Source organism: Neophocaena asiaeorientalis, unplaced genomic scaffold (genome assembly GCF_003031525.2).
Source record: "Neophocaena asiaeorientalis asiaeorientalis breed wild unplaced genomic scaffold, Neophocaena_asiaeorientalis_V1.1 scaffold399, whole genome shotgun sequence".
NCBI classification, from domain to species: Eukaryota; Metazoa; Chordata; class Mammalia; order Artiodactyla; family Phocoenidae; genus Neophocaena; species Neophocaena asiaeorientalis.
The window spans coordinates 1,511,782-1,524,052 of NW_020173964.1; the positions used below are offsets into that span (position 1 = coordinate 1,511,782).

Sequence of the window (12,271 nt, forward strand, 5' to 3'; positions counted from 1 at the left end):
AATCCATTATGCAAACATATGCAAATCATATGCAGATAGTGTATCCTCAGAAAAATGACAAAATCTTACGGCCTTAACTGAGCCATCAAACCTGTGTTTAAGAGGGAAAGTAATAGGCCTTTTGAATGTCTCTGGGGCAGGAGACAATTTCCTGAGAGTGATATTTACATGACGTTGGAATTGGTTACTCAGAGGAGTCTCTGCCTCACATTCTTCACATTTATGTAGGACTTTGAGGTTAAGAAAGTATTTTCATGTAAATGATCCCATTGGATCCTCATAATTTCTCTGCGATGTTGGCAAAACAGGAATTGGAATTCTTGTTTTATTATTCAGATGGGAAATAGACTCAGAAAAGTCAAATGACTTGCCCAGGTTTGCTCTGTTGGTAAATGATGGGTCTGAGGCTTCAAAGTAGATCTCTTTTCAGTCCAAGAACTCTTCCATGACACTGTGATGCGTGTCTTTTTCAAAGCAAGGTGGTTGCCATCAGTCTGGGTTTGCTTGGACGGCGTTTCGCCAAAAGCATCTTTGAAGGTGTTTTGTTGATGAGGATGGCGTTTTAAGGGTGACCAGAAAAGTCTAATTATTTGTAGTAGCCCTAGCACAGTGCCAACTACATAGTTTCTCTAACCACCCCCTGCTTTTTCGCATCTGCTTTGAAATCTCCAGATGAAGAACTTTCTTCACACCGTACACTCTTCAGCTTTTTCAGGAGGCAAAATCCTTTCTTAAACTATCAGGAGTAATAGCACAGTCTCTGCAGTGAGACTGTCTGGATCTGAAGCCCTAATCTACCACCTTCTACTTGTGTGGTCTTGGAGAGGTCATTTATTCCTCTAAGCATCAGTTTCTACATCTATAAAATGGGGGAAATAATAGCACCTCTTTGATAGAGTATATGATAAGGAGATATCTATAAAACAAAAGAAAACCTACTTAAGCACATAATATGTGCTCAATGAATGGTAGCTACTATAATTGTCATATTAGTAGTTGTAACACAGTAGTGGTGGTAGTATTATTCTCTCAAGTATTGTGAACTCTGATGCTAAGAATTGGCTCTTGGAAATGGCATGGGAGGACAGTAATACCAAATATCTCCTATATGTCGAAGGACTGGAGAACAGACAATGTCAGCCCAGTGAGGAATACATGAACTTTAACTTTCTTTAGTCACTACCATATCTTGCATCATAATGAGGGTAGTTGCAATCCTGTTTTGAAGGTATTTCTAAGAAAAAATAGAGCCAAGGCTGGCACCCTTAACTCTTCTCTCTCTTAGTCAGACTGCTCTGTATATGGCAGTGGCCTCTACTCCCCTGGGTCACCTTGGGAGGGAACAAGAGGGGATTCCACTCCAGCCGCTTTAGCAGGCCTGAATCACGGGGTCAAGGGATGGATTTGTCCTCCTCCTGTACCAAGACCAGAAGTGGGTACCGTGAAGGTGGCCAAGGCAGCAGCTCCACTCCCTTTCTGGGATGACCCTGCTCCCTCTTGCCCTAGTTCCCAGCTCCAGCAGGTGCCACTGCAGGGTACTTTCCCTCTGCCCCCCACAGAGTGCTCTGCCCTTCCAGTGTGCCCCAGCACCTCTCCTGGTCACTCACCTAGGCCAGCTAACAAGGTGGCCTCCTCCGTGAGGACAGACTTCTGCTCCCACAACCTCTCCGATGGAAAGGGACCAGAAGCTGTTGGAGCTGGCCAAACCGTTGAAGCTCGCCTAGGGTCACTAGGAACCATGACCCTGAGAGTCCATGTGACCAGCCAAAACGAACTACGCAACTGATTCATGTTGGCCAGGAAATGCACTGGGCCATTCTGAGGCTGGGTGCTCAGCTATTTTTAGCAAGAATGGGTACTATGCAGAAAGGACTTCCCCTTTTTTGCAGCAAAAAGCCACCAAATGCTGAGCCATCAACGGCATTTCGTGTTCTCAGATTACCCTTCTGAGCACTCTCTGGCTGCCAGATTATCGAGGCCATCATAGCTTGATTCGATTTGTCAGCTCCAGGCATTAGCTAACCCTACCAAACTGGGTTGCCTCGGTCCTGTGATGGCTCCCCGCGTCGGCTGCTTCCTGTTGGCAGTGCTGATTTCTGCCAGCTGTAAAGTCGTCACCTCCTCAGATCCAATGTGCACTGAGGTGAGTCTAAACTATTTGTCTTTGTGCCGATTAAACCACCTGGAAATGTTGAGATTCTGCGTGCAGTCCTATCCGAGCCTTAAAAGGGCAACGAGGTGTGCCGGAGTTTTTCTTTACAGTGAAAAAGGAACCAAAAAGCTCAGCCGGGGAGATGATCTCAAAAGTTCATAGTAGGAAGAAGTGAGGGTTGTTTTCCTCTGCAAACAATTTCCCCCAAATAATCCCAGTTGGGACATAAGATGTCAACAGGGTCCCAGTGCAAAGAGCAGACCTCCAAACCTGCTCCCTAGCATGGAGGAGCGTTTGTCCAACCTCCCAGCACATGGCCACTTCCCCAGAGTCCTGCTTCAGAAAGGTGAGCTAAAGTAGAAGTGGTAGGAGAGGAAGCTTTTGATTTAACGGTTTGGCCCTTTTTCAGGTGAAATTCACTCCAGCTTGCCCACTCCTTCCTCTTGTTTTCCTTTCCTCATTCATTCTTCTTCTTCAGTTTCAGCAAAATGAACACATACTGCATATATGTTCATGTGATCACCATGAATTTATCAGGCCCTATCCTGAAAACAAGGGTTTGGTTTTGTTTTGAGTTCAGTAAATTTTTTATTGAAGTAAAATATACATACAGAAAAGCTCACCAGTCCTAAGTGTAGAGCTCAATGAGTTCTCACCAAGTGAACACATCCATGTAAGCAGCACACAGATCAAGAAACAGAACTTTCTCAGCACCTCAGAAGCCCTCTCATGTCTCCTCCTGGTCACTAGCCCCCAAGACCATCCAGTACTCTCACTTATATCACCAAAAATTGACTTTGCCTCTTTTTGAATTTTGTGTACATGAGACCATACAGAGTGTACCCTTCTGTGTCTGGCTGCTTCCACTCAATATCAAACACGTGATATTTATATATGATGTTGTGTGCAGCCATCATGTGCTCCGTTAATCACTGAATGGTATTCTGTTTTATTAGTGAAACTATTTATTTATACATTCTACTGTTAGTGGACATTTGCATTGTTTTCAATTTTTTGCCTATTATGAATGTTGCTGCTTTGGATATTCTTACCTAGGTCTTTAGTAAACAAATATTTATTAGGTGTATAATAGGGAGTAGATGTGTTTGGTCATAGGGTACCCATATGTTTAACTTCAGTAAATATTGCCAAACAGTTTTTCAATGGGTTGGTACCCATTTATTCTCACCAGCAATGGATATGAGTTCTGATTGCCCTACAGCCTCACTGACATTTGCTATTGTTTGTTTAAGAACATGAGCTCTTCTGATGGATAGTGGTATTTCACTGGGATTTTTAATTTTCCTGATAAATAGAGTATATTTATGTATCCTTGTGTGTGTTTGTGTGTGTGTGTGTAAGTGCCTATTTCAAGTCTCTGGCCCATTTTCTCTTACATTGTCTGTATTTTGTTTTTTGTTCTTGTAGTGGTCCTTCATGTATTCTGGATACAGGTTCTTTATCACATTACAAATATATTCTCCCACTCTGTGGCTTGCCTTTTCACTCTCTTGACATTTTTTGATGAACAGAAACCTTTTATTGTAATATTGCTTGATTTATCATTGTTCCTTTGTTTATTTTCAGTGCATATCTGTTCTGTTTAAGAAATTTTTGCCGGGACTTCCCTGGTGGTACAGTGGTTGGGGGTCCGCCTGCCAATGCAGGGGATGCGGGTTCGATCCCTGGTCCGGGAGGGTCCCACATGTCGGGGAGCGGCTGGGCCCTCGTGCCGCAGCTACTGAGCCTGTGCTCTAGAGCCCGCGAGCCACAACTACTGAGCCCACGTGCGGCAACTGATGGGGCCCACCCTCCTGGAGCCCATGCTCCTCAACGGGAGAGACCACAGCAGTGAGAGGCCCACACACAGCAGCGGAGACTCAGCGCAGCCTAAATAAATAGATAGATAGATGACAGATAGATAGATAAATAACTTAAAAATAAAAGAAGTTTTTGCCAACGCAAGGCCATGGAGATATTATCCTATGTTTTCTTCTGGAAGTTTTATCATTTGGTATTTATTTCTAAGTTTCACATGTACATTTACAGTCCATCTGGAATTGCTTTTTGCCTATGATGTGAGGTAAGAGTCAGGATGAATTTTTTTTTTTTTTTTGCAGTACGTAGGCCTCTCACTGTTGTGGCCTCTCCCGTTGCGGAGCACAGGCTCTGGATGTGCAGGCTCAGCGGCCATGGCTCACGGGCCCAGCCGCTCTGCGGCATGTGGGATCCTCCCGGACCGGGGCACGAACCCGTGTCCGCTGCATCGGCAGGCGGACTCTCAACCACTGTGCCACCAGGGAAGCCCCAGGATGAATTTTTTAATAAAACTTTTTGTTTGAAAAAAAATGTCAAACCTTGACAAATTCTAAAATATTCTAAAAATATTATAACAAACACCCGTAAATACTCCACACAGAACCTTCCATGATTAAATGCTCTGTGTGTGTATTCATGTAGGTATGTGTACCGTAAGTAACAAAATTAGATCTATGACCAGGTTTTTGGAGGCTGACCAATATGCAAAGAGTAGCTGGAATTCAGTGTTCTGTGATTTGGACTCAGGTAACATTTTAGATGTGCTCTTGAATAACTGCTTGCGAGTGCAGGCATGCCTCCTCATTTCAAATGGGCTCATCTTGACTATTCTGTCCCCTTAAAACCACGGTAGGAGACAGTCTTTTGGGTCTAGGTATGGGGAGAGTGTTTAAGTAGAGCTCTATTTTAAGAGAGCTCCAAGTTCATGGATACAAGGGCTTCCCAATAGCTCTAGACGATGACAATGATGTTTTGATGATCCAGGGAAATGCTAACTTTTCTTGTGAGAGTGACGTACATTATTACCTCATTAATCCTCAGAGTTGGTCTGCCAACAGGGGTTATTATCCTCGATCTACAGCTGGGCAAAAAAGGAGGCTCAGAGAACACAGCTTGGTAGTTGAGAGCTGGAATCTGAACCTGGGCAGTCTGCCTCAAGACACACAGAAAAAGAACCACTTATAATTGGAGTGCCCCTTGCCTGGAGGAGTTAGACTGACAACCAAGTTTTAGGGCTGTGACCTCTTGGGAGTGTTTTGTTTTATTTTCAGAGAGTCATTATTACTCTGTGATTTGGCTCAGTCAAATTGCTATCTCTGGATAGAGGAGTGATCACCGAGGGTGAGCTGGGGTTCAGTGTCCCAGACTCCTCGTGCCCGGCGGAGCTGGCTGCTGTGGGTACCAAGTGCAGAGGAGACATCCCAACAAGTGGGATTAGCACTTGCGTGAAACTCAGAGAATTTGAAATCAGAAAATGATCTCAGCACTTGTGAGGAGAGAAAATATTGTGGAATGGCAGGGGGTTAGAGATGCAGCAGAAAGAAGCAAAATAAGATCCTGATTGAAAAAATGCAAACGAATACCTGGAGGGAAAAGGGATTGCAGACAAAGATGCAGCACTTGGGAGTCCTGCTCTGTGTAAAGGCACAGCTCTGAGGCGGAGCTGGAGATGAAGTGACCGGCACAGGTCCCGGTGCAAGTGCCCATGATATGGATTAGGGACGGGCATGGGGCAGTTGTCCTGAATACCAGCTGGCTTTGTCTCAGCCCTGCTGGCTGCCTAAGTTCACATCCAGAAGGGTCCTGTCTGCGATGGAATGGCCAAAGCAGAAGAATGAGAAAGTGACTTTGGAAACTGACCCTAGACTGAGGTCTAGCGATGAAGTCTGGGTCTATAAGAAGTGGTCATGTGGGGCTCAGAGAAACCACAGGAGCTACAAAAGCGGTGGTGGGTGTCTGCCTAGAAAAGCAACTGAACCCGTGGTCCTCACAGCTGGCCCAGCCCTGGGCAAAATGGCAGTGGCCACACAGTCAGGACCCAGCAATCCTCTTTTACACCCTGTCCTTTCCTGCTCCGTTGTATTATCATTCTGCTGCCCGGGAATCCTGTGCTATGCTATCAGAACTCACCCCGAGAAAGTTTTGCTGTGAAAACTGACAGTGAATAAGATAACAATCTCACTGATGTAGTTCTATGAACAATGTATAACCTGAATCAAATCATGAGGAAACATACAAACCCCAAAGGAGTAACATTCTGCAAACTATGAGCTTGGATTCTTAAAAAAAATTAATCAATGCCAGGAGAGACCGGGAGAGGCTGAAGAATCATTTCAGATTACAGGAGACAAAAGAGACTCGGAAATGAGATGCAGTGATTGTACGGGAGTGTGGCTGTGAAAGCCGTGGCACAAGAGCCCAGAACAGTCTCTGAAATGTGTTTGGTTTTCAAATTTTCTTATGAGCTGCAGTTCTTGTCATTTGCGTCTTTCTTTAGGAATCAAGGGCAGATAGTTCATTGCAGTTTATGTAACTAGAGATTATTGAATGTTACGACCCAGGCTCGTGGTGGTGGACTTCCCAGTACTCCCGGGAAGTGTCATGCACTGGTCCTTGGGTTTTCACTGGGTTGAAACTGAGCTATTCCTTTCTATTTGCTAGGCGCTCCCTCAGGCCACTGGCTCAGGAGAGCTAGTACTCCATTCCAACTTTGGGAATCACATTAATGCAGTGAAGTGCTTAGTAAAGCATACAATTTAGTTGTCACGGGCACATTATATTCTGGAAAAGGAGGGAATTGCCAACGTCGAGCCTTTTGCTAAAGGACCAGAAGAGAGTGAGATGAATTGAGAAAAGGGCCCCTTTCTCCACGTATATATGACATCAGCTATGCCAGTGGAGACCAGAAAAGAAAAACGTCTCCTCAAAGCTAATCCAGACCTTAGCAGCCGCACATACATCTTCTCTCTAGGTCTTCCATGTTCAGGGGGGGACCAAAGAGGGGTCTAGCAGCATGTGTTTTTCCCCACCAGTCAATCAAATATGTTTTAAATGCAAAGTGTGCATTTCAAGGGCATTATGTAGATTTGTGGCAGTGCCTGAAGGGCTTTGGGTCTATGAAACAATTATGGATTACAAGAAATCAGTGGCTTTCTTAATATTGTCACAATATAGAAGAAAACCAGTGATTTCCTGTAAATGAGCATGTTCACTGTACCTACAAAAAAGTGCCCAACTAATCAGAAGTTGGAGTGAATACAGGAAAAAGCAGTTAAATTAGCAACACCTCTAAAATGTCACACTTCAGAGCAAAGGCGGATGTGTGCCATCTTCTGTTTCTAACTAAGCAGACCTGTTTGCAACTCAGGATGAGGACAGCTGCTGATTCAGACTTTCATGGGGCAGGTCTTTCCCAGTCCAGGGCAATCTCAATGGGGCATCTAGTGAGACCCCTGTGTGGCACAGAGAAAGCAGGGCCTGAAAGGTTGGATGAAATCACATGGAGCCTGAGAGATGGCCTATGGTTCTGGGATGTCTTTCTTCTTTGTATCCCCAAGTGTACTCTTCTTGGAGATCATTTCTTTCCTTCCCTGGAGCCTCCCCATGCAAAATATACCCCAACAGACATTCATACCTGCCCCACGATCCTTTACCCTAAGGCATCATCCAGATAAATTACGAGCCCACAATTCTATAGGCTTCTAACTAACCCCTTCCCATTTTTACCTAGTTAGGCCAAGATCTATAACTTGAGTTTGCACTTCTAGCAAGCAGTAAACAACAGACGTCAGAACACTTGACTCTCCTGGGGACCCGGAATGAGGAAGTCCTGTGAATTTATGTGCAGGGCTGCGCCCAAATGTTAGGTCTGGTACCAGCAGCCTACAGTTCCAGAGATTTAAAACTCAGTCATTCTTCAAGATTACAAGACCCATGACCTAAGATCTGTGCCATGCTGCTAGTTCTTTTTAAAAGAGGTTGTATTAAGAAAATTTCTAAATATGTACAAAAGCACTTAGTTACAGGGAACCTTGCGTGCATCACTCCACATTCACCAACCATCAACACTTCGCCTACTGATTTCCGCTATCCACTCCTTCCTTTCTTGCCAAAGTATTTTAAAGCAAATCCCAAGCACCATGTCATTTTGCCTCTAAATCCTTCAAAATGCAACTCAAAATAAGAACATTTCTCCTACATAACGGCAAGGTCATTATTATTAACAAAATTCACAGTTTCTTAGTATTCTCTAATATCCTGTCCTCATTCAAAGTTCCCTGATAAAATGTCTTTTCCCAAATGCTTTATTTGAATCAGCGTCTAAAGAAGGGCTACTCTACGTCATATGATCCAGAAATCCCACTCCTGGGCATATGTACAGACAAAACTATAATTTGAAAAGACACCTGCACTCCAATATTCATTGCAGCACTATTTACAACAGCCAAGACATGGAAGCAACATGAATGTCCATCAACAGATGAATGGATAAAGAAGATGTAGTATATATATATATATATATATATATATATAATGGAATACTACTCAGCCATAAAAAAGAATGAAATAATTCCATTTGCAGTAACATGGATGGACCCTAGAGATTATCATACTAAGTAGGTGTTAAAGAAGAAGACGAATACCACTGATTTCACTTATACATGGAATCTAGAATACAGCACAAATGAACTTATTTACAAAACAGAAACAGACTCACAGACATAGAGAATAGACTTGTGGTTGCCAAGGGAGTAGCGGTGAGGGAGGATTAGAGTGGGAGTTTGAGATTAGCCGATGCAAACGATTTTATATAAAACAGATAAACCACAAGGTCCTACTGTATAGCACAGGGAACTATATTCAATACCCTGTGATAAAACATAATGGAAAAGAATATATATATATATAATATATATACACACATACATATATGTATAACTGAATCACTTTGATGTACACCAGAAACTAACATGACATTGTAAGTCAAGTATACTTCAATAAAAAATTTAGAAAAGAAGGGCTATTCTATTATCTTTTGGTCATGTCTCTGAAGTAGCTTTTGTATCTGTCTCTTTTTATAAGAGCAGCCTCCTCTCTCGTCTCACCCCCTTGCTCTCCACTTCCGCCAAACATCACTCACATGTTGATAAAACGAAGTCAGTCATGCTATGGAATGCTCCACCTTCTGCCTTTGGCTGACTGCTACCTTGTGGTGCTGTTTACCTGAAATCCCCCAAATCACGTATAGACTGAAAGTTAGGCCTAAAGTCTTGATTAGATTTAAGGTTAAATGTTTTTGGCAATACTTCATAGGTGGTGCTGTGTACTTCATACTGCATCACATCACAAAGAATGTAATATCTGATCGTATTCTTTTGTCGAAGCTAATCTAGAATTGATTTGTTTGTTTCAAAGTGAAAGAAAACATTTCCATGCATCCAAAATCAAAACTATAAAATTGCGCTCAGGGAAGCCTTGTTTTCATCCCCGCTCCTCCATCTGGTTCCTTCCTTTCCCTTAAATATAACCAGTTTGCGGTTTTTCCCCATGGTTTCTTCTTGTAAATGTAGGAAAATACACACATACCTTCCTCACACAAAAGGTAGCATACTGTATACCATATACAATATATACTAATAGACGTTCTGCACCTTGCTTTTTTCACCTTACAATAAACCTGTATATCACTCCATTATCAGTTTATGGAGATCATGCTTATCCTTTTTTCAGCTACACAGGGTTCCATTCAGTGAATATACCATATTTTGTTCAAGTGGTCCTATGTGGATGGATAATCTGATTATTGCCAATATTTTGCTATTGTAAAAAAATACTAAAATGAATAATGTTATGCATAAGTCATTTTGTGTTTTTCCAAGTATTATATTTGGTGAAGATTCCTAGAAGTAAGACTGCTGCTCAAAGGATAAAACGTGTAATTCTGCTAGATAGTCAACCATATACCATATACTGTCTGATATTAATTTACATTGTTTCTCTCATCAGAGAGAAGCCAACAAGACATATAACTGTGAAAATTTAGGTCTCAGAGAGATTCCTGACACTCTACCAAATACAACAGAATTTTTGGAATTCGGCTTTAACTTCTTGCCTGCAATTCAAAATATAACCTTCAGCAGACTCATAAATCTTATCTTCTTGGATTTGACCAGGTATGTATCTGAGTTCCTTGCGTGTGCTTGATGTCTTACTTAGGTCAAAACACAACTTGCATTCAAATTGTTTCCACGACCTTCTTTTGGGGCACAGGGACAACATGCTTATTCTGCATGTTTACCCTTTCCCATGAAATATTTTTATACAGGTAAAATATAATTTAAATAAGCACCAATCAATGGAGAGGAAAGTGGCTTGTTCTCAAACTAGATTGTGTCAGCAGTGCTGTTTATGAAGTTCTAAGGAATATCAATAACAAAACTGAAACTAAATCTACTAAATCAGATGCCACATCATCGTATATTTTAACATAGTTGACTATTAATGGGTGTGACATTTTAAGAAAAAAATTAGAGGAGAAATACATGCCATCTACTAATTTTTTCCTGAAAGTTGGTAAAAAAGAGTTCCATTATTTGGTTTCAGAGGCAGAATTAGGATTCTAAATGCTGAACCAGCGCTTGTGAACCAGCAGGCAGAAGTATCATAAGAAAATAAGGGAAGAGAGTGAAAGGGAAATGCAGCTGGGGTGTGTGTGTGTGTGTGTGTGTGTGTGTGTGTGTGTGTGTGTAATGGGGGAAAGGGCTCCGTATGTGGATGAGGTCTGCACCCCTTGCAGCAGCTCTACTTATTCTACTTTGGTCCTTCAACTTAAGCTTCTACAGAGCAGGAGAGTATTCATACATAGAACTGTACGTTCACATCTGCATAACCACCAGTGGGAGGTAGGTATGGTACATACTGCCATCCCACTTGTGTTAGATGGGAAAACAGAGGTTCAAGGAGATTTTATAAGCTTGCTTAAGGTCACACGGGAAGGAAACTGGGACTCTGCTTTCCTGACTCCCAGTCCAGAGTCCCCCAAATAACCCTAGGCTACCTCCCAGCCAAGACTCCGTTAGATACAACTGAGAGAAAGCCCTGCCCTTTCAGATCTTTCTGTTACCTACCTAGCTTTGCCACAAAGAAATTTACTTTCCCTCTCCTTTATCATTTCTCATTTTCAGATGAGATGAGTTTGACCACATTTTTAAGAAGTGTTGGGCCAGGATAGCTTTTGTAGCTGAAGGACTTTTATTAGTTTCCTCTACTGCTATTTTGAAAAAGTGATAAAAATAGGACCTCATACTTTCTAAAACCTCCTCCTCTGCTCCCCTCCCCACCTGTTATCTGGCCACAAATGAGGCACTATTTTTATTGCTTAACACAGTCGTGGTGTCCTTAGCTTTACTAACTTGCTTTCTATCCCCTTTTCTCATTCTTCTGTCTTGCTTTTCAGATCTTCCTCTCTGGAATCATTTTCCTTTCTCCTAAAGCACCTCCTTAGACATTTCTTTAGTGAGTGTCTGTTAGCAGTCAACTCCCTCAGTTGTTGTTTTTCTGAAGATATCTTTATTTCACTCTGATTCTTGAAAGATAGCATTTTCTGGCGTATGATTCTAGGTGGACAGTTGTTTTTTTCCCGGCCCTTTGAGGCTATCATTCCAGTCTCCCACTGTTGCTGTTGGGAGGTCATCTATCTGTCTAGTCGTTCGCACGTTGGCAATCTGTCTTTTCTTCTCTGGACATTTCCAATAGCTTCGCTTTGTCCTTGGAATTCTGTAATATCACAGTGATGCACTGTGTAGATTGTCAGGCTCCTTGAATCTGAGATTGGCGTCTTTCATCAATTCTAAAATATTCTAGCCACTATCAATTTGAACTCCGGTTTGCCCCCATTCACTCCTGTAACTTCTTTGGATCTCTGATGAGACTTATATTGTATCCTCTTATCTGTCCTTTATATATCTTAATCTCTCTTTCTTGTTTTCCAACTCTTTGTTTTTTGGACTACATTCTAGGTAATTTTCTCATATTTACTCCTAGTCCATTAATATCCTCTTCAGCTGTGTTTAATCTCCTGTATAAACTATCCATTGGCTTATAATTTCAATTATTAACTTCTCCCACTTCAATAAGTTTCACTGATTCTTCATTTTACAAATATGCGAGATCAGTTTTAATATTTTTTCCTTCATCACACTTTTGGTTCTTGGTGTTACCTTTAAACATATCAAACAGGGCTTCCCTGGTGGCGCAGTGGTTGAGAGTCCGCCTGCCGATGCAGGGGACACGGGTTCGTGC

At 42.2% G+C, this 12,271-nt stretch overlaps 1 protein-coding gene across 1 annotated transcript in view; it reads left to right on the top strand.

The window, feature by feature from the left end:
- The first annotated feature begins 1,896 nt into the window (after window positions 1-1,896).
- The window catches only part of CD180 (CD180 molecule), a 14,167-nt gene continuing 3,792 nt past the window's right edge, over window positions 1,897-12,271 (top strand). Inside the window, exons 1-2 of the mRNA XM_024753086.1 lie at window positions 1,897-2,143; window positions 9,977-10,143. Of these exons, the coding sequence (XP_024608854.1) occupies window positions 2,054-2,143; window positions 9,977-10,143 (257 nt within the window). The 5' untranslated portion in view covers window positions 1,897-2,053. The remainder of the gene's footprint in view (window positions 2,144-9,976; window positions 10,144-12,271) is intronic.